The sequence below is a fragment of the Crinia signifera genome, chromosome 3 (genome assembly GCF_055691185.1).
Source record: "Crinia signifera chromosome 3, ASM5569118v1, whole genome shotgun sequence".
Taxonomy (NCBI): domain Eukaryota; kingdom Metazoa; phylum Chordata; class Amphibia; order Anura; family Myobatrachidae; genus Crinia; species Crinia signifera.
The window spans coordinates 66,456,091-66,483,969 of NC_139219.1; the positions used below are offsets into that span (position 1 = coordinate 66,456,091).

The following is a 27,879-nucleotide window of genomic DNA, read 5'->3' on the forward strand; positions in this document are numbered from 1 at the left end:
ACAGCTTGAGCCCAGATTATTTGAATTTGCAGGTGTACTACAGCTAGTTTTTTATTATTATTATTATTATTATTATTATTAATAATAATCATATTGTACAAAAAATGGAACATTATATCTGCTGTGAATTATGTCAATTTCATAATCAATTTTATTTTTAAATAACTGGCCATCTGATGCATATCATGTTTGCATCCCTCCCATTTCCTAAGCACCAGTGTCTTTATATTTGCTTGCATTAAATTAGTGGTATGATTTACAGACCACTATGTAATGGTGCCTCTAGTGGACATTGTAAAAACTGTAATTGCTACCAAATGTATATTCTATTTTTATATATTGGTATATATTTGATAACATAGTAAACAGCCCAAATGAACCAGTAACCAGTAGTAACCAGATTCAGCTATTAGCAGTTTAGAGTTGTAAAAAAAAAACATTATTTCTTAATTTGTATTAGTAGGATTAATTTATCTAAAAAAGAATAATTCCTTCTGCACGGTACATAGCTTCATCTCTTAAGGGGCCTGCATACGGGGCGACGGGGGAGGCTGTGCTAAACAACGCGCTCGAGCATGGATTGCTCAGTACACATCACTGCACACCCACAATGCACTAGTGATGTGTGCTGAGCGATCCATGCAGGCTAGTGTTCTCTGGTGAGAGAGAGCAATGGTAATGACTAGATTTTGACGACATGCAGTCAAGATCTGGTCAGGCGATAGCGAGGTGCGGGACCGCCCATCGCAATCACCAGGGGACATATACTTGGAGCACCTGCAGTGCACATGGTTTTGTCCATTAGCAAACCAAATGTGCTTTGCGACCAACCAGAATCACCCCCTTAATTTCTAAGCGATCTAGTCAGATCACTTAGAAATAGCCCTCACCTTGTCCCGTGTGTATGGGCCTTTAGATTGTACACTCATTTTGGCCGGCTGCCATCACATGATTTCCGTAACATACATTGCTGAGTAATATACCAGCACTTTATCAATAAAAATAATAAAATATCAATGGAGGATTTCACCTCAGTGAGCTTCATATTGGAAGTGCTACCTGCCAGACACCCGCAGTTCAGGCAGTCTGATTGGGAGGTGTTTTGGTGCTCTGGGACTGCCAGACCAGACCGTATGTAGCAGACAGCGTGCTTCCTGTAGGAGGCGGCTCTCTGCCCTACCCAGCTTCTATGGGCTGCAGTGGTTTCCAGTCCATAGCCCAGTCCACTCTTGCTACTGCAAGCAGCACGGGCAGCGATAGCCCCCTCCTCCAAAGAGGTAGGATCTGCCACTAATAATAATAAATCCAATTCAGTAGTCTGCAAACACAATTTAATACAATACATTTAAGATTTCAGCTAAATGTGCCTTATAGTAACTAATAAAGTCTACAACAATAGTGTACGGAAAGCTACAAATCTAAAATTCATGAATAATTCTACGCTGGTTAGTTTAAAATGAAAACAGCCGAAGGTCCTCCTTCGTCACCCACTCACTGTTCCTTAGTCCAGATGATCAGCTGCCTGGATATTTTTCCTATCTCTCTGGGAGCCTGTAAACACACATCTGCATGTGTGTCGCTTGCACAACTCCGACTTTAGCATAGCGTGTGGTAAGAAAAATGGCATGCTGCGCGCTTTTCAAGATTCTAACAATGAGTAACAGGAAACTCTGCTAAGAAGTCTAACATATGTCTGCTCGACTTGTCCGAGGCCCAAGACAACGCGAGCAGCGCACAATAGACTGTTTATGTTACACAGGCCAAGTAGGTTGACAGAAAATCTGGTTTTTGGTATATTTCTGAACTTTGTTTTCAGCTTGATTTAGCTGTGTCAGTAAGAGAAAACAGAACCCTACTGCAAGACGATATTTGTCTTTTGGCATTAAAAATCCAACTTGTAGTATCCGAAAACACAGGTGTCCGGAGTAATGTATGTTTAGGTTCGGTCACTTTGGGTTAATATTCTATGGGGATCATTTATGAAGCACAAAAACAGTGCAGAAGAGTTTATTCAGTGGCTATAACCAAAAACAAAACAAAAATTTTCTTATACCATCTGGTCAGATGATTAGTGGCAGATGTATTAAGCCTGGTGAAGTGATAAAGTAGAAGGCGATAATGCAGCAGCCAACCCGCTACAGGCTGGGCATGAAAAATGACCATAAGCAGCTGATTGGCTGGTGTGTTATCACTGCTTTATCACTTCACCAGGCTTAATACTGTACATCTGCCCCATAGAGAGACCATAGTAGGTGTTTGTGTAAACTAATGCATATTGGGCGTGATTCAACATCACTTATTCTTGCCAGGGACCAATGGTGGGGCTCTGCACATGCTCGATTATACGCATGTGCAGGGCTGCTGTGCAAATGCCTTTGGCAACTATCACAGGTGTTTGTGGGGGGTGGCGGGGTGCAGTGGGTGGACGGGGGATAGCATATGGGGACGCACTTGACATCACATTACGTCAGCGCTCGCCCTGTTCTCGGACACTAGTGAAGCAAATATAAAACAGTCCAGACTGACTTATTTGCGGATGCCTACAAAAATCATCCGATGGTCGGCGGAGCTCAGTGCTGGGAGCAGGCGTTTGTTCACCTGGCGGGCAGCATTAGCCCTCTCGCTAAGCAGCGAAAGAGAGCTGCATAGCGAACCAGCGTGAATCACCCTCATTATCTACAGAAGTGTTCTTCTAATGTACGGCTTATATCACCCACTTTGACTTCTATAGGAATCATTAAAGGAAGAAAACTGGAGCATGATTTGTATATATAAACATATATTCACATGCTTCTGCGGAAGTGTTTTATTTTGCTTATATCATGCCTACAATGTCCAGGGTCAGTATAAGGTGGACCCTGGGGAAACTAAGTTGTGGGGCCCGCTTCCTGTAAATAGGGCGCTTGCCTTGGCTCTTCCCCAAATATGGCCACAATTCTATCTCTGTATGCTGCATAGTGCACCTCCCCTATAAGGAAATCTGGACTATAGGGTTGAAATGCATTAGGTCGACATGTACAATAGGTCGACACAAGCAAAAGGTCAACATTTCAAAGGTCGACAGTTTTTCACAATTTTTTCCCTTTTTTTTTTTTTCCTTTTTTCCTTTACCATCCACGTGGACTACAGTTGGGAATGGTGGATTGTGTTAGTCCCGTGTCCCCTGACTACTCACTTCTGGCTGCCATGGCAACATGCTCCCAGATCCGCACTCTGCATGCACAGACAGGGCAGAGTGGCAGCTACAGAGTCCCCTTATCCAAGTGGCACAGAAGTGATGTGTCAGATGACGCTGATGACTTAGGAGCCGCTCAGCGCTGTATGCAGTGTGTGCATGCACAATGTAAGGCCGCGGCAGCCCCCTACCGGGAACAGGTGAACTTTCCCTCTCCATGAACTTTCCAGATTTTATATAGGTATATGTTTCATCTGTTCAGTGCAAGTCACTTATTAAATGCAATCAGGCATGAACTCCCTTATACTCTGACCTGGCAGCACAGTGTAGCTGCAGGTATACGAGGGATGCTGCACACTGAGGGGTTTATTCAGACCAGATCGCAAATCGGCAAATGCGCAGGCCAGGCAATTATCGAATGACTGCGCATTCATACGTCTCGCAATAAGCATGCAAGTTGATTGACAGGAAGCCGGTGTTTGGGGGTGTCAGCCGGCCGTTTAATGGGAATGTCAGGGAAACCACAGGCGTGCCCAAGCGCCTTCAGGGAGGGTGTGTGACGTCAGCTCCGGCCCCGATCAGCCTGTTTGAGCAACCTAGGCCGAGTAGGTCCTTAGCTATGCACAGACTGGAAACAGATGGTCAGTGAGGTGTGAATGGACTTGCCGCTAATCACAGGGCTGCGATATATTTGCAAGCTTTTCGCAAGCTTGCACAGGGCGGGATTTCACTCTGGCTGAGTGGCGATTACCTGACTGCAGGGCTCTGCAAATGATCATAGATGCCATCAGGTCTGAATAACCCCCTAGGCACACAGCTGCTAGAGTAAGTGCATCAAGTATAAAGGGACAAGTGTACACCCCAAACATTGGTTCTGCTCACCGATTCCAAGTTGAGAAATCTCTTCAAGTTCAGCCTCTGATTTGGCCGTTGCAATGGAGTGGGGCAACTTCAGGGTGAACGGGAGAACGTCCCTGTTGTCAAGAGAAAATGACATAATTACATATTTCTGCAGCTATCACTTCTCATTATCTATAGGTGTGTATACATATTACTGCAGCTATCCCCTGTCATTATCTATAGGTGTTTATACATATTACTGCAGCTATCCTCTGTCATTATCTATAGGTGTATTATATCACTGCAGCTATCCCGTCATTATCTATAGGTGTGTATACATATTACTGCAGCTATCCCCGTCATTATCTATAGGTGTGTATAATATTACTGCAGCTATCCCCTTTGATTATCTATAGGTGTGTATAAATATTGCTGCAGCTATCCGCTGTCATTATCTATAGGTGTGTATAAATATTACTGCAGCTATCCCCTGTCATTATCTATAGGTGTGTATAAATATTACTGCAGCTATCCCCTGTCATTATCTATAGGTGTGTATAAATATTACTGCAGCTATCCCGTCATTATCTATAGGTGTGTATAATATTGCTGCAGCTATCCCCTGTCATTATCTATAGGTGTATATAAAATTGCTGCAGCTATCACTTATCATTATCTATAGGTGTGTATAAATATTACTGCAGCTATCCCGTCATTATCTATAGGTGTGTATAATATTACTGCAGCTATCCCGTCATTATCTATAGGTGTGTATAATATTGCTGCAGCTATCCCCTGTCATTATCTATAGGTGTGTATAATATTGCTGCAGCTATCCCCTGTCATTATCTATAGGTGTGTATAAATATTGCTGCAGCTATCCCCTGTCATTATCTATAGGTGTGTATAATATTGCTGCAGCTATCCCCTGTCATTATCTATAGGTGTGTATAATATTGCTGCAGCTATCCCCTGTCATTATCTATAGGTGTGTATAAATATTACTGAAGCTATCCCAACATTATCTATCGAATGATGGCAAAAAGCGCATGCATATAAAAGTGACTCTCAAGTTACTTAAATATGCATGGATGAGCGTGAGGAAGTGGGTGGGCAGCTGACATGATGTCAGATGAGCCCCCCCCACCCCCGCCAAACGCATCATCGACCCATTAACATGAGAACGCCCAGAGTTCTCATGGAAATGCCCAAGAAACACTGGGCATTCCCATTCGCAAATGGGCCGGCTCGCCACCCCGTGCCCCTCTCCGTGCCCACCTGCACACTTGGGTGTGTGCACCTAGCAACCATCTCTCAGAGATGTTGACATTCAAAGGGTTAGTATTGCACATAGGACACTACACTAAACCATAGTAACCAATCAATAATGAACTTTTATCTATCTATTGTAAGTTAGATAATGAATATAAAAATCTGATTGGTTGTATTGGTTAATGTCTAAAATTGCGCCTACATGCAATCTTGGTACATAAACCTCAGATTTGTTCTTTCTTTTCAATGCAAACAACGTAAATACTCATATATTTATGAAGGCAAAATGTATTGTTTGACCCTGTCATCCTACTACAAGTTTGCTTCTGTTAACTAGGAGACTGCAAGATAAGATGCCTCTGCTCTCTTAAGTAAGGGATAGGACAGACAGTATGGTATACTAGACAAGTCTCATACGTCACAAGCCACTGACATTATATTGTTTATCTCAGTAATGCATAGGCATTAATATATATTGGTCTGACCCTGGTTTATTTGTACTTTAATCAAGAATTATTAAGTGTAAAGTGAGATGTAACAGAACTATCACCCTGCGTGAAGCCAGGAGGAATTAGACACAGCTTGAATGCATCCGACTTATCTCAAATATTTTTAGCCCTATATCATGGAGCTCTGTCTAAATACAGTAAGAAAGGAAAGTTTATTTGAGGCTGCCTGTAACGCACAGTCCAAACACATCATTGTATAGAAGAGCTTGGAAAATATCCAACAGCTTCAGGAAAAACTCGGCATGAATGAGGTGCACGTGAGTTCAGGCACAATGTGGTTGCTCACTAGGATCGTGCTAACTTTGTTACTCTGTAATCCATTCTGCAAATGTGTAATTGTCTCCCAAAGTATTATAATCATAGTAATGTACAAATTATGTTATTAAGGTCAACAGTGCAAAGAAGGTCCCATCTGAGCCTGATAGGGGAGGGGGCTTTGCTGGGTCCCGTAGTGGCAGTTCCTTTTAGTTCTGCCACCTCTGAGCCAGCAAGCTAAAGTATAGCATGCTCATTACAGTCAATTTGCTTTATTTACAGGATAATGACAGGGATTCTCGCCACCCAATCCATGCACGTATTGTTATCATATCCAGGACCCGGATATGTGACGCTCTAGCCCACCCCCTTAGTTGCGGCCCTGATAATGAATAGCTCTGTATAACAAGGCCCCTCCCCGAATGATGATGATCTACAGCGTACCTCCCAACTTTTCATTGTCTCCCGAAAGGCCCTTTGGGGGCGTGGTCTGGTTAAAATGGGGAGTGGCCTACAATTTGCATCGCTCTGGTAAGGCCACGGCCCGTTTTGCTGCTGAGGAGCATGCTCTGTGAGCTCCTGGCCATGCTCCCAGCCCCTCCCCTCCTCACGCTGCGCAGAGCCGCACTGTCGGGGACAGGAGAAGCCGGGTGGCGTCTGAGCGGGCGCACAGACACTGCCCAGCATTAGACTGTGCAGACCAGTCTAATTCCGAAATCCCGGGATTGGAAGCTTTAGTCCCGGGATTGAAATCCCAACATTTTTTGGGGTCGAATCCCGGGATCCCGCCGATCCCAATCCCGGGATTGGCCACCCTAGATGTTGCTACGGGAAAACCAACCTGAATCTACTGCTTATTTATTCGGCACCTTCTAGAAGATAATAAATAGTACATGATTGGTTGCCCATAGCAACGTCTCATCTGAAATAGAACTCTGTAAATTTCTCCCACTGAATGTACACACTAATAAAATATTGCTCAGAAGGCCCTTCCTGAGCGATAGCGTTACAATATCCTTTAATGTGTATGGGGTGTAACAGTAAAACCCGCAGAACTGATCCCATTTTGACTCTGAGCCCCACTGGCTTCTTTAGCTAGAGCTCCCACTAGGTAATATACTACTACTACTTGTTTTCATGTCTGCAGTAATTTGAACTATAATTGTTCGTCCATGATTTTCCCACTGTCCGGCACTGTGGGTTACTGTGGCGCCTTACAAATCAATGTAAGAATCACAAAGGAGCTCATTTAGAGTTGGATGCATGTATGTTTATACTGTATTTCTTTAATTTAGATGGTAGTTGCTCCAAGCATATGCACAGAAATATGTTACATATTTCGGTACTTGTGTAATATCTAGGCAGCCGATTTTTTAATTGTATCGCATCTAATCGCACTACTTAAGGCATGCAATGCAATGCAATGTGATTTTTCATTGTAAAGACCAGATTTTTAATTGTATAGTCACCCATGGGTGATTTCATACCCCCACTATCCAACTACGCATGGAGTTGATTTTATATAGTGTGGCGAGCGCAGCGAGCCACCGAGCCCGAATCGTGGCGAGCCCCGCAAGGGGACGCAGAATAAATGTAAAGTAATCAGCGTCCGCTCGCCACGCTTCGGGCTCGGTGGCTCGCTGCGCTCGCCACACTATATAAAGTCAACGCCATGCGTAGTTCGATAGTGGGGGTATGAAATCACCCATGGGTGACTATACAATTAAAAATCTGGTCTTTACAATGAAAAATCACATTGCATTGCATTGCATGCCTTAGTAGTGGCATGCAATGAAAAAAATCGGGCGCCCAGATAATACACAAGTACCCATATTTATTCTAATTGCGCTCCTAAATAAGCCCCAATACAAACAAAACTACCTTTATGGAAAAGCCTGCCCAGAGCACCTTACAATCTAGAGGGCAAGGAGTTCACATATTTTCCAAATCCGATTGCTGTATTAACTTCCTGCACAGTGACAAAATGATCATTTTAGAGTACAAGGTACAACAAGTTTTCACCGTGACTCATTGTTCCGTCGGCCTGCTACAAACTGTGACTCCTATCTAAATTATCAGTGAAGGAAAAGTCCCTTTTAAAGTGGAAAATAAGATCACATTGCGCCTAGCGGTGGCACAAACCCATCATTAGCCGGCTCTGCCCAATGAATACATGGGAGCATCGGGTGCAGATGACCTCAAGCCACTTCCTTTCATAGGAGCAGATCTTATTACATCTTTCCTTGGTCGGCAGCCCAGACCAACATTGTCCTCATTCAACCAACAACATGCGCATATCACAGGAATTCCTAACACAAACTCCTGCAATCATGCTTTCACTCCACAGCCTGAACCGCAGATTTTTATCATCTCAACAAATATAAATATGATAATATTGAAAAAACAACTCGGGAGCAACAGATCTCTAATAGTCTTGCACAGCCTCAGAAGAAACAACAAATAGACTTAAAAACATAAAACTTTAAAAAAATACTTAAAAACTTAACCAAGGTTATAGGGCTGATTCTGAGTTGCACAGGTCTTTCCTCACAGACAGAAATTGTGAGTTATTGCATACGCTGTAGATCACAGATGCAAATAGTAAGTTATTGCATACAGCACATGCACAGATGCAAATTGTGAGTTATTGCATACGCTGTAGATCACAGATGCAAATAGTAAGTTATTGCATACTGCACATGCACAGATGCAAATTGTGAGTTATTGCATACAGCACGTGCACAGATGCAAAAAGTAAGTTATTGTATACAGCACATGCACAGATGCAAATAGTGAGTTATTGCATATAGCACATGCACAGTGAGTTTTTACATACTGCACGTGCACATACTCAAATAGTGAGTTATTGCATACAGCATGTGCACAGACTCGCATAGTGAGTTATTGCATACAGCATGTGCACAGATGCAAATAGTGATTTACTGTATTGCATAAACATGCATAGAAGCGACTTTATGCATTTCTGCATATACCCATTCTGTTGTGAGTCAGATACAACTTGATTGGATCAGTCACTTCGTGTAATAGGGTGTTTCAGGGTGAGAACTGGTAGGAGGCAAAGCAATTGTGTGGAACCACCCTGTTTTGGGGCAGCGCTACGATAGTATGGTAAACATGAATCAAATATGAGGTGTGTACGAGGAGGGGTGCATATGCGATGTCTGGTGTAAATCACCATGTTTTGTGTCATTATGCAGTTTTTTTAATTATTCCTCCCACTGGAACATTAGCTTAATTTTACACAATTTAAGTACTTACAGGATGAGTGGTGGTGCACAAAAGACAAAAGTGTACATGCATGCTGGGGGTTATTAATTTAATGTTCTCATTCTGTTCCTGTGTGGATGCAACCCCCCAGGGAATACAACCCTGTCCTTCCTGCACTAATAGCTGGTTGGAACTATGGTAGGTGCGACTTTGTGCTTCCTTGCTTTAGTGCCACTAGCCCTTGCTAGCCATAGCCCATTGCTGGAAGCTGGGAAACCATATGGTTTTGCCTTACCCAACCTAGGTTATGTGCATCGGTGTTGGCTGCACCACTATGGATGGGCTGTCATTTATTTTTCATTTGTGATTTTTTTTTTTAAGACCTTGCAACATCTGTACCGAAGGCCATCACCAGTCCCATTACAACCCAGTCATAGCTCTTCAGTTAAGTGTAGCTGACTTGTATCAATGTACTGTACCTGTAAACTGTTGGTTCTAGAGTACCATGCAAGACACAGTATGCTCTGCCGCAAGGCATGCACTCGACTCTTACTCTCTCTGTATTTCTCAGACCCCAAAAACTATATTATTTTGAACTTAATCCCCAAATTGATTTAGGGGTACAGATCTTCCTTATAAAGATCTGCTTGTTTGGACAGATACTGAAGTCATCTTAGACTTGCTGCTCATTAGGAAATAACACCCCTCCAAATCCAGTAACTAAAGCAGACAGACTTTCCCCAACTTGGAATTGGTACAGCGATGTCTTAGATGAGCAATCCTATGTATAGCCTCACAGCAGCATAATATTTGACCAGCGTACAGTATACTTGAACTATATATAGTAGTCAATGCCTGTTGCCAATAAACAGTGGTGGCTGATATATTTCATTCAGAAGAAAATATTTATTTAGGATTTAGGAACAAGACCCATCACTGATCCACCAAAAGTGAATAGACCATCACCTGAATCCCTGGTGGCTGAATTATCGTGGATGACTACTAGAAACTTGATTGTGTTTGGACAAAGCTTCTCTTAAGGTGCCCATACATGGTACAACGGGGCTGTGTGATGCGATGCGCGCTCCTGCGGGCATGCCCATCACACAGCACATAAAGTGTGCCGCCCGTGCTTTTTGAACTAGGTCCCGATCACATCGCAAGCAAATCGCACCCAAATTGTATGCGATTTGATCGCATGCAATGCAATCTAGTTCAAAAAGCACAGGGAATATTGTACCGTGTATGGGCACCTTAATTCAGTGCTACTCCTGTCTTATTCTGCAACAACAGGCTGAGCTCTCCTTGTTTTCTTTTCTTTTAAGTAAGTAATCTTTTAATTTCTTTGTAAGCATCATAATAGAACTGTTAGTGATTAGCAGGAACTGTCCCTGTTTTCACAGGATGTTTTACTGGATCCAGACCTCATGGATGTTCTCCATAGCCAAGAAGCACAAATCACTGGTTATTGTACATATGTGAGGATTAACAGATCAAATCGGTTAACACCATATGGTCGGCAGTCAATAGGTCGACAGGTACAAAATATCTACAGGGTCAAAAAGTCAGCATGAAAAAGATAGACCGTACAAAGGTTGGCATATAGAACAATTTGGCAGGGTAAAATGGTCAACACAATAAACAGCAATACATTTTTTGGGTCTCATTTTGTAGGTTTAACCATATATGGCCCAAATTAGTAGAAACGTGTGCACTCACCCCTAAGGATAATAGAGAATAAAAAAATGTAAAAACCAAAACATGAAAACGACCCCCCCCAAAAAACGCATTTTAGCCATTGTCATGTTGTCTTGTTGTATCGTCTCCATTTTACACGTCAACCTTTTGACCTTGTTGGCCTTTTATACCTGTCAACCTTTTGATTTTTGCCCTATTGATTGTTGATCTATCATCCACTACCCATAAGTATCAGAGCCTTGATTATTTCAATGGAGGGCCATAGAAGTATCATACAGAAAATCTGTTGGGTTTGAATTAAGTTTATTGAAGATATTCCAATATTGTTCACATGTCAAACATGTAGGTGTTATGTATTGCCCGCAAGCTCCGTCTTACCTGGTCCAGCGGGAGTTATTCACTGTGCTACCTACCCCCACCCAGGCTGCAGGTGTCTTTCTTTTGCGATGCCATCCTCCTACCGTCCCGTGGCTCTTCAAGGGGTGAGCATGTGGGACTGACAAGTAATTTGTCTCTGAGGTATATAGGTGTGGTAGCATCAAATTCAAAATGGGAAGCATCTCTAACTATTTGGTGCCAGGTAATACGGTCGTTAAGGTGCCCATACCGGTGCGATAAGAAGCGTGCAATGCGACGCGTTATCGGGTGGATCGCATCGCATCAGATTGCACGCGATGCAATTTTCATGCGATGCAATCAGCGGGCAGTACAAAAAGTATGTGTAGCACATACTTTTTGTACTGTGCGATGCGATGCCTGCGGGAGCGCGCATCGCGTCACATTGCACGCTGCTTTTCGCAATGTGTACGGGCACCTTTGCACTAGAATCTGTTTTTATTTTCCTGACTCACCACAGCATAGTTCCTCAGCTGAGTCTGTACCTGTCTCATTGAATTCTTCTTGACTTATTGGTTCTGCACCTGAGAGCGTAACACCTGACCGTTTGCGTTTTAGTTGTTACTGAGGGAATGCATCTATAACCTATATATTAATATACGGCACATGAATTCCCACCCAGTTAGTCACATTGAGGGGTCAGTAAGAGGGCCGTCAGCTGTAGAGTTCTGACAGTGACGCCCATATCGCCATGCAGCACTACTTGGTGAAGCTTGGGAAGCCCATAAGACTCTGCTCCTCGATAAGGCTAATATTTAACTTGCTAAGAGTCCGGATATCCTGCCTGTATGACAGTAATATAGGTCATAACACAGCAAGTTTATTATCCATCTGCATTGATATCTTACATTGCCACACGTTACACTGTTATTATACTTTATAGGCGTGCATTCGCATCTTACCTGCTGATGCAGTAAAATGCGACAAGTCTAAACACATCGGCAAAACTGATTCCAGAGCCTTCCAAGGAAAATGCTGGGGAGACAAAAGATAATGGACACCACATAAGACCACAAACAAGACGAGGTTAAATCCGATCTTGGTGTTTTTCTGCCGAGAGTAAGCAGTAATGTTTTGCAACTATCAAACAAAGCAGTGTTCTCCTAATTGAAAACAACTGTGTCGGCTGCAGTTCTTTGCCAAGAGAGCAATTCAACTAAATATAAGGAGTCTGGAAGTTATGTCCTTTTCCTCATTCCTAGAACATGTTCTCATCCATTAAAAATGGGTCAAAACAGATATGGGTTGCACAATTCAGAAGTAACAAAACAAAAGCCCTCACGTGATTCACAACTCAATCAGCCTTTGTTCATACACTTGTAGTATTATTGTTTACTTCTATATTCAAGGTTTTGTAACACTGCATCTTCTACACATGTGTTTAAGCAAAAGTAAAGGAAAATATTACCAAGAAATGTTTCCTTGAAAGACCAACAAAGACCAAACAAACAGACCATACACACTGGGAGGATTTTGAGCTGAAAGCAGCACAAGTGGTATGAAAAAGCACCCTGGGGAAAATCGCATGCATGGGCGAAAATCGCTCAGTGTGTATGTACTGAGCGATTTTCCCCATCAACGCTGTCCGTACATGCTGGGCAAATACGCCCAGTGTGTATGCACCTTCACTCTTTACTAGGAGGTAGTGACATAAATAAGGCACTTGTTATAATTGTTTATTTATAAGGTGCAACAAGGGATCAGCACCACCCTACATAAACAAATAGGCAAAACAGGAAACAGTGACTTGCAGTTGATTACAATAGAGGACAAGTACATTCACTTAGCTGCAGATGACGCTGAAATAAGTATCAGGGTGGCAGAAAACCACAGGATTTAGCGCCATCAAAGATGGTTTAAGTAATAGAAGGAAAATAACATGAGGGGAGAGGGCCCTGCTCGTGATAGCTTACGTTCTAAAGAGGAGGGGCAGACAGACAGGGTGAGACAGATGGGGTAGGTACATTAGGCACTGGTTCCAAGGGGCCACTGTGTCCTATTTAGCCTACTAAATAACTACATGTAAAACCATATAACGCACAGCTGCAGTTCAGTTCAGTCAAGTCTTATCTGTACACACACACACACACACATATATATATGTGTGTGTGTACAGATAAGACATATATATATATATATATATATATATATATACACACACATACTTGGACCTTAGTCATGGTGCAGTCCATCACAGAAACTACTTGGACTAAGGTCCAAGTTTAGGACCGAAACCTTAGAAATAAGCAGCGTTTCTGAGGAATAAAAGCATTTTTTACTGCATAAGAAGTTGGTGCGTGCCCTGTCTATGGATTTATATATATATATATATATATATATATATATATATATATATATATATATATATATATATATATATATGTGAGATTGGCCATATTATCTGCCAAAGCTGTTAACAGAGACATTACTAAGAATAGTTCAACGGGTCATAACAGTCACTCTTTAAATCAATGTCAACAAAATGGGGGTCATTTTGGAAGATTACGTCTGCTGCTTAGTGTATGTGTTTTTTGTTTTATTACATCCTCCAATAAGACACTCAGATAAGGCATGCTGGGACATATTGTTCCACAGCAACTGGAGTGTTACAGGTTGCCTGTGCCTGGTGTAGACGTTTGCTCTTGGCTGCTTGAAGGGTGATGACACACCATTCCAGACAGAGATGTGTTTTTATCTGAATGTCTGCATGGAAAAGAAAGCTGCTCTGTACTAGTGATGGGTAGTTCGTGAATGATTAGTTCAAAATGAACTAATCTTCAAAGTGAACTAAATCGTTCAGATCACTGCTCTGGCAAAGATTAGTTCATTTAGTTCACCAGGAAGTAAAGCAAGTGGGAGGTGTAACACAGACAGACAGAGCCCAGCAGCTCCAAGGCTCATTTACTGGATCTTTACTTCCTGTATCTAAAGTTAAAAGTACAGCAAAGCCCAGCAAATACAAATCTAATAAAATAAAAATATGCACTGCCTAGACATAGTTGTGTGGTGTGTCTGTGAGTGAGCATGTGTGCTCATGCTGCTCCCCTTTATGTGATACTATCATTATATGATTAGTTCATATGTCCAAACACTTACTGCTGCTGCTTCTGGTACAGGGTCCTGAGCATACTGCTGGGCTAAATCTGCTGCTGGGAATTGTGTAGGTGCTACTGCAGCAGCCATGTTATCAGCTCTCATGCAATACTCAGGAGGCAGTACATGGTAGCTGCCAAAGATGGCAGTGCTGAGCTCACACATGGTCTGGACTCTGCGGATCCAAATGATCTACATTGTCCTGATGACTCATGAGTCCTGCAAATAGTTCAGTAGTTCAATTAGTTCACTGATCATACAGATCCCTGAACTAATCTCTGACTATACACCATAATGAGACTGTACAGTACCTGTGAGCTACCATGTGTGGCACTGCTGTGCTCAGGCATATGTATTGTGTGAATGCAGCCACAGACACAGTGCTGGCTGCTGCATGTTATACAGTATACTGTAGTAGCTCTGTTTATTCCACATTACAGTCAGAGATGGATATGTATGAACCTTCATGATGCATACAGTGGAGCAGTTGCCCCTAGCAACCAATCAGCAACTGGTTACTTTGCAAAGTCTCTACTTTATCTCTCTCTAATGTCAGCTAAATTGGGGCAAGGGGACATGTTTTTTTCTAATTACTGTATTTTAAAAGCAGAAAAAAATTGACTTATTAAAAAACTCTGAATTTGGGTATTTTACTTGCATATTATGGAAGGTAAAATAATAACCACAATGGGATTAATATTGCAGAGCTAAACAATAAGCATGTCCCTATAAGGGTGCTGTATAATTTATTGCTTTTCTAAACTAGAAAATAATCTGATTTATTAAACATACAGTATATGATCATTCTAACAAGACTAAACTCCTACAATGAGCTGGTATTACAATGCCTGCTCTGTGTGTCATAATCTAGTCTAGTTCATCTAGATCCATGCACTCCTCTCAGTCTCTGAGTCAGTGCTGGAATAATGAACTAGATGAACTAATCTTCTGATCTAATCTTTTGGGTGAACTAGATCATAATGAACTAGTCACCAAAACGAACTAGATTTCCCATCACTACTCTGTACAGCTACTCAGTGCTACTGTAGATAAGAAGCTGCCAACCAGATACCAATGTGCATCACATGTATCTCTAACATTAATACTACACACAGCTGTAATCTTCCTTCGTATACAGTAATGTCAGCCATCATTGTTATAATATTCTCTTGTAGAAACGTTGAACACTAAATATAGTCATATATTCTGTTGTGTAAACTCACTGAGAAATGTCAGGACTTGAATTATTTACTCCAATTAACATGATTTATGAATTGAAGTCACACAAAGCTACCATACATTGTTGCCTCAGATTTGAGGTGGGCCCATCACCTACACATAGTGGTGTCAAACTCATGTCCCTCTAGCTGTTGTGGAACTACACATCCCAGCATGCCCTGCCACAAATTTTATATAATGGATTGCTAAAACGGTGGCAGGGCATGCTGGGACATGTAGCTCCACAACAGCTGGAGGGCCATGAGTTTGACACCATTGAGTCCTACACATATTGTAGTGGGCACAGCCTTTTTCTCTCAGAGATGTCACTAAAGAATTAACAGGCTTCAATCTCAAACATTGGTCCTGCCCACATAATGGCCGCCTAGGGGTGACAGGCAGAGCTGTGTTTATCAAGATTCATTAGAATATCAGTTTTGCTCCCCATGGTCTTCTTTTCAAAGCTTTATTAGGTCATTTGTTGATTGGTAAAGGAAAAAAAAAAAACAGAAAAGCTGGCAAAATAAACAGGCCATGTTGTGCTGCCCACTGTAATGGGGTTTTGATTGATTTATGAGTGAGGGTATGACAGACTTACTATATGAGCTTTCTCTTATCACAAATTCTTGGAAACATGATCCAAACTCCTCAGGAACTCGCAGTGAAATGACTTTCTTCTGCAGCTTGGTAGACTTTCTCACCACAAAGGTCTGTGAATAGGAAAACATATAATTAGGGACATTGTGAAAGCAAAATAAAATTCCATAACCTTTTGTGAAAGAATCATGAAGTAAGGGTTAAGCAAATCTTTTTTTTTTTTTGGTTCAACATTTTTACTATTAACGCCAACATTTTAATTAGTGACCATTTGCCATTATTCCCTGTGAATGTGTATCTTTGATCCCTTGTTATTCACATGACTGGTTCTCTCCTTATCCTAGCTAGAGGTAATGATGTGAAGTTGTCCGTGGCAAGCACATAGCTATCATTGTATAGAATATCTCTCTATATATGAAAGAAAATCAATACAGTTAATCCTTCACATATGTCCCTGTCCTCCCCTCTCCTTAATGCTCCCCCTTCTCCTGCTTCATGTGAGTCATCAGTAATATAGGCAAGTCTTGCCTCACTAAACATGCCACTGATCCCCCTCCCTAAAAGTGCCTCTGCCTCCCACCTCCTCATGTGCACCTATCACCTCCCCCCTATATGTACCTTTGCCCTTTGCCTTAACAAGCATGCCTCTAGCCCCCCTCCCTAAAAGCCCCTGTGCCTCCCACCTCCACATGTGCATCTATCATCTCCACTCACTATAAGCGAGATGCAGCAAAGTAAAAAATGCAGCCAAACCTCCGAAAATGCCGTTTTGGCCGCAGCCACCATATGCACCAAGCCCGGAATGCGGTAAATTCCGGAGCTTGGATGCGGTGGGCAACGCGATTATAAAATCAGCGTTCACCATAGCAGCTTCTATCGCACTTTTCCTGCTGTGAGGGATCCCTCACAGTCACAGCATCCCCGGCAGCACGTGCGTCACTCAACACAGATAGGACTCCGGGTGCAGAACCCAGAATCCTATCATCGCAAAGGATGGCTCTTGCGCAAGAGCCATCCTTTGCCAAATATTTAATGCATATGGCGTTAGCAAATGCCGATATGCCTACGGAGGCCGGTGGCAAGCATTGCAAGCTTGTTGCGATGCTTGCTGCATCTTGTGCCATATTTTGTTCTGCCTCATGCCTCACCAAGTATGCCTCTTGTCCGCTCACCATGGGAGCCTCTGCTTTTCCATATATGCACCTATTATCTCCCATCCACATATGTACTTGCTTCACCAATCATGCCTCCCCATAACTGCTTCTGCCTCCTCACACAGGGATCTAACTCTGTCTTCTGCAGACTCTGATCAGCAGCGAAGCAATCTGGTTGGAATTAATAAAATAACTGTCATTTTACAATTGAATTGACTAATTTGCTTTTAGATTATAAGTGAGGGTCTATGGTATTCCTATTAAGTAGAGGCATGCAGCAACAACTGAGTTTAATGTCAGGGTAGGTGGTGGGTTTGAGTGACAGAAAGTACAAACAGACTAAATAGTGTATTTGGGCATCTGATCATATGTGGGCATTTTATGGCATAATATGGGATGCTGAGATTATGGTGGGAATTTACTAAAGGAAATTTGTAAAAAATAGGTGTATTTGTATCCAGAAATACACTTATTTTTGACATTTACAATCTGAAAATACGGCAATTCCTATTCGTATTGATAGCACATCAATACGAATTGCCATATTTTCGGGATATTAAGAGGGAAATTTACTAAAGGAAATTTGTAAAAAAAATAGGTGTATTTGTATCCAGAAATACACTTTTTTTTTACATTTACTATCCCGAAAATACGGCAATTCGTAGTCGTATTGATGTGCTATCAATACGAATACGAATTGCCGTATTTTGTCTTTCCTGGGTGTGGTATGTGGCTCTGACAGTGGGGATCCCGACAGCCGGTGCTCCGACAGGGGGGCAAGCGCAAAGAAGCCCCCTGCGGGGGCCCCCACAAGGGAGAATGGCCCCTGTGAGTTGGGCTCCTCCTTGTCGGAACACCGGCAGTTAGGATCCCAACGTCGGGATACTGACTGTCGGGATCCCCACTGTTGGAGCATCATCCGGCACCGGGTTTTTCCTAGGCCGTGATTTGGATAAAAAGCTTAGTTATCAAGGATAACTAAGGGTGCCCATACACGGTGCGACAGGGCAGTGCGATGCGCGCTCCCGTGAACATCCCATCGCACAGCACATAAAGTCTGTACAGCCCGTGCTTTTAGTACTAGGTTGCACTGTATCTAGTACATAAAGCACGGTGCTGTAGCACATTGTATGCTTTTTGTAATGATGCTATGCAATCTAGTACTAAAAGCACGGAGTTCATCGCACAAGGGGCCACATGTACTAAGCTTCAAAAGTGATAAAATGGAAAGTGATGAACCACCAGCCAATCAGCTCTTAACTGCCGTACTCAAGGTTGTGTTTGAAAAATGATAGGTAGGAGCTGATTGGTTGATGGGTTTTCACTCTCCATTTTAACACTTTTCAAGGCTTAGTACATCTCGCCCTGTGTATGGGCACCTTAAGCATATGAAATAAAATGCCTGAAAAAGTGGCACGATTGTGGCTAATAGGATAGCCACTGTATACTACTGCCACTAACTGGATGATTACAATTGCAAGAACATACTGAAGATGATCTGGAATTAAAGTAATCACATATATTCAAACTAATCAATGCCTTAAAATTATATATAAAGCTTGTACTGTGGCTAAAAGAATGATCTATTTTAAATTGGACAGATTGTATATCTTATGACCCATACACACTGGGCGATTTTGAGCTGAAAGCAGCTCAGTTTTGTCGTTTGAGCTGCTTTCAGCTCAAAATCCACTCAGTGTGTACAGGGCAGCGATGAGCTGTGAGCACTGATGCCCACTACCAGATCATCACTGGTAGCCGCCGCTCATCTTCTGGTATAACCAGTAGATGAGTGATGGGGTGGACGTCTTTCCTTAGCGCCCTGTAATGGAAAGTTGTCCACGCCTGGAAAAATAGCTTAAACGGGTGAAAATCGCTCAGTGTGCATGCAATGAGCAATTTTCAGCCCAGCTAGTTTCCCCATCATCCCCATTGCCCAGTGTGTATGGACCTTTATACATTTAAAGATAAATAGAGGTCCAATATTACATTTTGAAATTACAAACTAATTTATCATTTGGATGAAAGGATTTAAAACTGACAATATGGTACTTATTGGTTAAACATGTGGGAAAGGAAAATGTCTCAAAACTCCTGGATAGTATACCAGAGCCTGTAGGAACAATATTACAGCAACATTTTCTGTCAAAAGGGTGGAGATTTCCTTGAGAGAAGAAATGTGTGGCAGGAATCCAGCCCAATTCACAGCACTCCAAAAGCAAACAGAGCCAAGCTCAACTTTATCCTCAAACGCTCAGCACAATCTCAGGCCGCAAAAACCTAGTAGCCTTACAGGTTCGACTGGGGTTCAGCAGCATAATAATTACCCAACTCTAACGTAACAGCCATTTACTGAGCAACATTCACCAAGGTGTCGCGTTTATGAAGCGGATGGGTGCACTCCACACATTTGTGCTGCGTATAAATAGTATAACCAAGCTGATAATCACAGGGCTGCAGCTGCTGAGGGCCAGGAATGTCATACAGTACTCTGGGAATTCTAACTCATAATGTACCATTGTATTTCCAAATTGTTAACATTTGCAATAACAGGTGCTGGATAGCATAGCGTGCAAGTTGCAATCATATGTATGTATAGTTTGCATGTGTTGTGATCTTGCTTGTACTGTATGGAGCAGCAACAAAGGCCAACAATGTCTCAATGTATAATATCTGGTGGTGCAGGCTGTGAGTAAAAATGCTAGAATGGATACCTTCACTGCAACCCAAATCTCTGGTGCCATCACCTGTTACCTACTGTGCCTCCACAACATGTACGTACCGCGGGAGGCTGATCTTGCAGGATGTCTAGAACCTTGTCATCATTCAGACTTAGCTGAAGCCAGACGGGGTGAGTGTGGAGGAGCTTGTCTAGGATGCTGGGCTTGTAGGCGATGCTCTCGTATCCGGAGTCTCGAAGGAAAGCTTTTTTTTCAACCAGTACATTTTTCTCCATTTCCTTTTCAATGCTATAACATAAAAAAAAATAAAAATGAAATGACATGTTCTATTGGTATCAGTAAATTAATGCAATGCTCAATACAGGCGTGATCAGCCGTGCTGATCTAATATTACAGTAATGTACAGTACGGATATTAATGTTATGTATTTTTGCCATAAAGGTAGCAATACTGCCAGATAGAAACACAGAAGGCTGATTAAGCCTGAAGGGACATAAACCACTAAGGGTTCTCACAGGGTACACTCTGCTGTTGGTCACATGACTATGTTGATGAGGATGGGCACAAGGCCTATCAGAACAGGGGGGAGGGTCTAAGCAGGGTAGGAAGGATCACGCTGTTAAGGCCCCCATACACTATACGATTTTGGGACGATTTCATCCGATTTCGGCACTTTGGGCCGATAACCAGATGAAATCGCCCCAAAATCGCAGGTGTGTGATGTATGATCCGATCCGATGCGCGGTCCCGTGCGCATCGGACCGGATCAGGGAGGTCGGACGGTCAGCACATAAGATCATCCGACCTCCCTGTATGCTATGCATATGCCTGCCCACCTGTCAGGCATATGCATGCAGACACCGGGGGGCGGGGGAGCACGGCGGGCAGACACACTGACCTGGCCGGCTGTGATCACAGATAGCAGCGGCAGTAGTGGGGGCGGGCGGCGGCAGTAGTGGGGGCGGGCGGCAGCTCACAAATAAGTTCCCGGCGGGTGATGCTTACCTGGCCGGCATGCTGTGGTCTCAAATACAGTAGTAGCGCTGCCGCTGCGGGACGCACAGCGGCGGCTATTAGATTTTCAAAATAGCTGTCAAATGACCGGCCGTTCTGTGATTGGCTGAGAGCTCTGAGCTCTGAGAGCTCTCTCAGCCAATCACAGAACGGCCGGTCATTTGACAGCTATTTTGAAAATCGAATAGCCGCCGCTGTGCGTCCCGCAGCGGCAGCGCTACTACTGTATTTGAGACCACAGCATGCCGGCCAGGTAAGCATCACCCGCCGGGAACTTTTGTGAGCTGCCGCCCGCCCCCACTACTGCCGACGCCCGCCCCCACTACTGCCGACGCCCGCCCCCACTACTGCCGCTGCCCGCCCCACTGCTCCTCACCGCCCTGCAGCTCCCCATTTGTTTTACATGTGATAAATCGCATGCGATTTATCACATGTAAAATCTGGCTCATCAAGTGCCAAATTTTATGTGAGCCTCCCGGGGAGCTGCCGGGCGGCTCACAGGAGAATTGGGTCCGACTTGTCCTAAGGACAAGTCGGCCTAATGTATGGGGGCCTTAAGAGTGATCTGCCCCTGTCCAAGAAGCTGCTGACCAGGCAAGACCTCCAGTGCAGCTTCTCCTCTGAGTCAGGTTTTTTCTCAAAATTACTAGCTGTTTAATCCTCTCTTTTCTTATCTATTTATAGACATACTCTGTCCCCCTTCTGTCTATATTTGCCTACCTTGCGCTGCTAGCATGCCCCGTCCTTCCAGGGTCTCAAGGCTGCCTGCCCGCCTGGCGGAATCTGCGCTCGCGTGCAGGAGGCACGCTGTGTCCGGCTCCGAGGTCTCTCCGGGTCCTGTGGCCCGGGGGGGGTCGCGGCGGGGACCGGCGATGGCTGGCGCACGTGGGCGCGATGAGCCGGCTGGGGCGCGAGTGGATGACGCGGCCGGGCGTCCGGCCGCGTCACACGCGAGGGGAGGCCGCGGCCGTGGCGCCGCTGCCTCTCCGGCAGCAGGGGGGTCGGGCAGGCGTAGCGCCCGTGGAGCAGTAGCGTTCCCGGCCGGGGCGCAGGTGGATGACGCGGCCGGGCATCCGACCGCGTCACACGCGAGGAGAGGCCGCGGCCGCAGCGCCGCGGCCTCTCCTGTTACAGGGGGGTCGGGCAGGGGTAGCGCCCGTGGTGCTAGTAGTCGCGGGCGCGGGCAGGACACCCGCAACCCGCGTGGGGCATCAATGCGACGGGTGGCGACCAGGTCAGGCACCCGCCAAGCGGGGCCTGATTCAGGCCTGGTCGCTCCTGCTGCTCCCAGCGCTCCCCCGCCACAGCAGACAAGGGGCAGGCCCAGTATAAGGGCTAGGGACGCTCCCAGCGTCCCCAGGCGAGCAAATAGACCAACGCAGCCTGGGGGGAGATACAGCCAGCCCCCAGTCACACTTCCTGCACGTACAGTTAGTGCATTGAGTGCCCCCACTGCCACCCCCACCAGGACAGGGAGAATGGCAGCTTTAGCCCCTTTGCGACTGGCTAGGAGGCGCTTATTGCAGGGGGCTAGGAGGATCCCTCAACAGCACACAGAAGGTGGGCTCTCAGTGGTCCCCACTAGCGGGGCCCCATCGGTAGCCCAGGCAACCCCGGGCCCCCGAGCCCCTATGGAGGGGGAGGATGCGCGGCAGTTCCTGGCGCTACTGTCATCTTTCTTGGGGCAGTCTCAAAATGTGGCGTCTTCCCCTGTGGCATCCCCACCTCCTCTGCCCGTGTTGCCCACCACGTCGGCCCAAGCATCGATGGGAGCAGGTGTCACTCAAGCTCCAGAAGCTTCCACATCCACGGCTGCAGCTGTCCGGCCAGCCTCCACGGATGCTCCTGCCCACGGTGGACCTTTGGAGTTGAGCCTCGTGCCTCGGGATGACACTTCAGGTGGGTCAAAAAAGAAGAGCAAACGGCGCAGGCGTAGGGACTCCCGCACCTCCTCCTCAGCCTCGGGGCGTTCGGCCTCAGAGACGTCCGGGGAAGAGGGTGGACGTAAATCACGGAGACGTTGGCGTCGTCATGGGCGACGTCACCGCCATTCCAGCTCCAGTGGTAGCTCAGGGTCCCCCTTATACCCTAGAGGTCAAGTGGTGCAGTGCGAGAATACCGCTGTGCTTAGAGGCCTGAGACGCAGTGTGCAGGAGCGAATTAGAGACGGGAAATATGTGAATTTCTTTAAGATGACAGCACAGGATGAAAAGGATTATCGCGCAGCAACGCGAAAAGGGGGGATTGGGGAGGAGGCCTTTTGCACCTACCACCGGTGGCAAGCGGGCCTCTTCATGTTTGCCGCCTGTTACCTGGAAACTAGGCCCCAGGAACACATGAATATGGTGCGTTACATGCACATGATTCATGCTATGTTCCTTACTGATGGGGACTCGACATGGCGATCCTATGACGAGAGTTTCAGAAGGAAACAGTCAGGGCTAGCAATCATGAACCTAGGCTGCAAGGATGTGGAGATTTGGATGGGCCCAAAACCCGCAGCTCCACCGACCGTGGCCCCCACCCCTCCTCCAAAGAAAGCCGCGACGCCCTTTCGCGCAGGAGGGGGGGCCGGGGGACCTTCCGCTGGTCGCTGCTACGGATATAACGGGGCGGGCTGTTACCTGGGGGCGAGATGCAAGTACAAGCATTGCTGCACTAAGTGTTGGGGCCCCCACACGGCTAAGGAATGCAAAAAAGGAAAGCAGGGAGGCCCACCAGCTGCGCAAGCGGCAGGTGGACACCCTCACTAAGGCCCCTTCCCCAGTTAGGCTCGACCGCATGGCCAGTTGGCTGGCGGCATACCCCCAAGAGGAGGAGGCTTCCTTCTTGCGGTCGGGATTTGACGTGGGTTTCCGCCTTCCCATTGACGGGGAGGTGTCGACCTCGTCACCCCGAAATTTAAAATCTGCCATACAGATGCCCGGGGTGGTCTTGGATAAAGTTGCTAAGGTGGTTTCACTGGGTAGGATGATAGGTCCTTTCCAGTTCCCCCCAGTGGCCAATTTAGTTTTATCACCAGTGGGAGTGGTTCCCAAGAAGGCCCCTGGCAAGTATCGGCTCATTCAACACCTGTCCCATCCTGTGGGCAGTTCGGTGAATGACGCCATCCCCGAAGAATTGTGCCGGGTTCGGTACCAGTCTTTCGAACAGGCTTTAACAATGGTTCGGGGTTTTGGCCCTGGTGCACTGCTGGCAAAGATTGACATCGAGTCGGCCTTTCGCCTCCTTCCCCTGCACCCGGAGTCGTTTCGGTTCATGGGCTTTCGCCTCCCCACAGGCTTTTATGTGGACAGGTGCTTGCCCATGGGCTGCTCGATCTCCTGTGCCTTCTTCGAACGTTTCAGTAGCTTTTTGCACTGGTGCGTTGTTACGGGATCAGGGGAGTCCGGGGTGGCCCACTACCTGGATGATTTCCTGTGTGTGGGCCCCGCGGAATCATCACGCTGTGGAACTTTGCTCGCATACATGCAGGGCCTGTTCCAGTATCTAGGGGTACCGGTGGCAGCTGACAAGACGGAGGGGCCGGTTTCCTGCCTTTCCTTCTTGGGCATCGAGATCGACACCATTGCAGGATGCTGCAGGCTGCCCCTGGACAAACTGGCTCGTCTGAGGGCGGCAATATCCCTCGCGCTCTCCACAGGTAAGCTGCAGCTGCGCCAAATGCAGTCTTTGTTGGGTCTGCTACATTTTGCGTGCAGGGTGATTCCCATGGGACGGGTTTTCTGTAGAAAACTTGAGAGATCTGTCTCTGGGGTCAGGCATCCCTTACACTTCATACGGCTCTCAGCCGAGCTGAAGAGGGACCTGCGAGTGTGGCTGGCCTTCTTAGAGCAGTTTAATGGGGTCCTCATATGGCCTCCCCCCCCCTGCGACAATCACCAACTGCAGTTGTTTACTGATGCCGCGGGAGGGGTGGGTTTTGGAGCATTCCTGGACGGGTCATGGTGCGCCGCACCATGGCCTCCGGAGTGGGTCACCGAGGGCCTCGCTAAAAACTTGTTGCTCCTCGAGCTGCTCCCCATAGTGGTAGCTTTGGAGATATGGGGCGATAGGCTGCGCAATGCTAGCATTGTTTTCTGGTGCGATAACTTGGGAGTAGTGCACGCTATCAACCGCCAGGGTTCCTCCTCCCTTCCAGTGGTTCGCCTCTTAGCGCGGCTGGTTTTAAGATGTTTACTGCTGAATGTGCACTTCGTGGCAAGGCATATTCCCGGGATGGATAACTCCGTGGCGGACGCCTTGTCCAGGGCTGACTGGGCCAAGTTCCGGGCCCTGGCACCTCATGCTGCTCCCGTTGGTGAATGTTGTCCCTCTTATGTTTGGCAGATGATCAAGCCGGAATGGAGGGGCTAGCCATGCGGGCTATTGCGCCCACTACGCTGCAATGCTATCGGGCAGGTTGGCAGGAGTGGGAACAGTTTCGGCTGTCTGCCCCTCAAGCAGGTAAGACACCTAATGCGGCCATGGTGGCCTTCGTATGGAGTTTATACTCCTTAGGTCGTTCTGTCGCCTCCGTGCGCAGGATACTGGCAGGGGTGTCTTTCTTTTCTGCCTTGCAGGGTAGGGCGGACCCGTCCCGGTCGTTTTTGGTGTCGAGAGCATTACGCGGCTGGCGGAGGGCCTCGCCGGCGCCCCCAGACCGGAGACGCCCGATTGATATGTCCTTGCTACCAGCCTTGCTGGACGCCCTAGGGGACATTTGTTGGCCTGCCTACGAGGTCCTTTTGTTCCGAACGGCGTTTGCAATGGCGTATCACGGGGCCTTCAGGGTTGGAGAGCTGGTGGCTCCGTCGAAACGGGCTCCTTCACCTTTGTCCGTGGATGATTTAGTGGTCCAGGAGGATTCGGTGCTTTGTCACCTGCGACGATCCAAGACAGACCAGGCTGGTAGGGGGAGATGGCTGTCCCTGCTCCCATGTACGGTGGAGGGGGCGTGCCCTGTGGCGCTGGCCACGGCCTTGACGCAGGCACGCCCGGATCTGCCTGGTGCTTGGTTGATGCATGAGGACGGGTCGCCTCTCACCAAATACCAATTTGGGCACGTCTTGGGACGGGCGCTGGAGGCCATAGGCCTTGATCCGAAGGAATTTGGGTCGCATTCCTTCCGGATCGGGGCTGCTACCTCGGCGGCTGCGGAGGGCCGCTCCGACGCAGAGATTCAATCTCTGGGTCGATGGCGCTCTGCAGCATTCCGAAGGTACATTCGGCCATCTCTATCTATCACTGATCACCATGGTCGACTGGACGCATAAGCGCTCGCCAACTTCCAGTGGGGGCCTTGAGGTGTGTTTTCGCATTCGCCCGGGGGCACAATTTGGCTATAATTACAATCTGGCATGGCGTACTTGGTAGTTTACTCCGGGCGGTGTGTTTTGTGCCTCAAGAGCTGGTCGGCCACGGTTTTTCCTCCTCCCTATCTTCATAACCTGTTCAGCGTGTGATTGCAATGATGAGTTTTCCTCCAACTAACTAACCTCTTGTATGCATATTTCAGATCGACGGGACGTTAAGTCCGTGTGGATGTTGGGCCATTCGTTTGTCTATTGGGCCTCGCAGGCAAAAATCGCCTCTGATGTATGCATGTTTCCGCAAGCTGGGGAGGTTAGGTGGTTAGGAGTGAGGGGCATGAGGTGGTGTTCACTGCAGGCCCAAATGATCAGTGCCGTTAAGCAGTTTGGGGTCCCGGAGGTCATTATATTTCACCTTGGCGGGAATGACCTTGGACAGGGATCCGTCCTGGAACTGCGCTCCATGATTGTCCGGGACCTTCACATCATCGCCCAGGTTTTGCCTTCATGTATGTTGGTGTGGTCCTCCATGATATCCAGGATAGTATGGAGGACAGCGAGATCATGCACCAGCATAGAGCGTTCACGCAAGAAGGTGAACTCTATGGTGGCGAGATACCTGTTAGCTAATGGCGGGGGTGTCATTTGGCACAATGCCATCAGCTTCCAGCGCCCTGAGCTATACAGGAGCGACGGCGTGCATTTGAGCCCAGAGGGTATGGCTTTGTTTTTAGGCAACATCTTTGCCTGGTTAGCGACACGGTGCTGAGCGTTTTATTAGTGGTGGCGGTGGCTGCGGCCTAGGGCCTGGCTGTGGCGGTAAAGAACGGTCATGCTTTAAGAACTCTGTGTGTGTGTAGGTAGTGGGGTACACTCTCCCTCGACAACGATTGTCATGGGCCACGCTTCTGCCCGGGGGATGGCCGTCAACACCAGGCCTGGTGGTTGACCAGGGAGAGTGGTCATCCAGCGTTGTATGTATGACTTAGTGATCTTTAACCCCCTCCTTCCTATAATGACCGTTCTTTGGCGCCGCCACCATTCATAGTCTTAGTTTAATTTGTCAAATAAATTTGACATTCTGTTTTGAAACGCCAGCACTTGTGTCGTGTCTTTATTTTAGGATAAGTTTGTTCGATAAGGTTATATAAGTTATATATTTAAGTGTATCAACAGCAGGTGGGACCAAAGGGATACCCGATGGTGAGTTTAAACAAAATCATTTGGCAACGACACAAACATTGGTGCTTTCTAGACCAGATGCACTAAGCTTCAAAAGTGATAAAGTGAAAAAACACAGTCTGTGACATGGCAGGTAGGAGCTGATTGGGTGGCTGTTTATCACTCTCCAATTTATCACTTTTTGAAGCTTAGTACATCTGGCCCCGGGTCTTTTAAGTGTTGTGCTGTTTGGAAGAGTACCACATCATACTGGCAGAGTACCACTTTATCAGAGCT

The 27,879-nt window shown here is 46.2% G+C and overlaps 1 protein-coding gene across 3 annotated transcripts in view; it reads right to left on the reverse strand.

The window, feature by feature from the left end:
- RIN2 (Ras and Rab interactor 2) overlaps nt 1–27,879 on the reverse strand; it is a 179,554-nt gene that overhangs the window by 36,761 nt on the left and 114,914 nt on the right. For all 3 annotated transcript variants that reach the window (XM_083175932.1, XM_083175933.1, XM_083175934.1), the window contains 4 exons: nt 20,218–20,404; nt 16,283–16,394; nt 12,276–12,348; nt 4,058–4,149 (listed from right to left, as the gene is read on the reverse strand). In XM_083175932.1, coding sequence (XP_083032058.1) covers nt 4,058–4,149; nt 12,276–12,348; nt 16,283–16,394; nt 20,218–20,404 — 464 coding nt within the window. The remainder of the gene's footprint in view (nt 1–4,057; nt 4,150–12,275; nt 12,349–16,282; nt 16,395–20,217; nt 20,405–27,879) is intronic.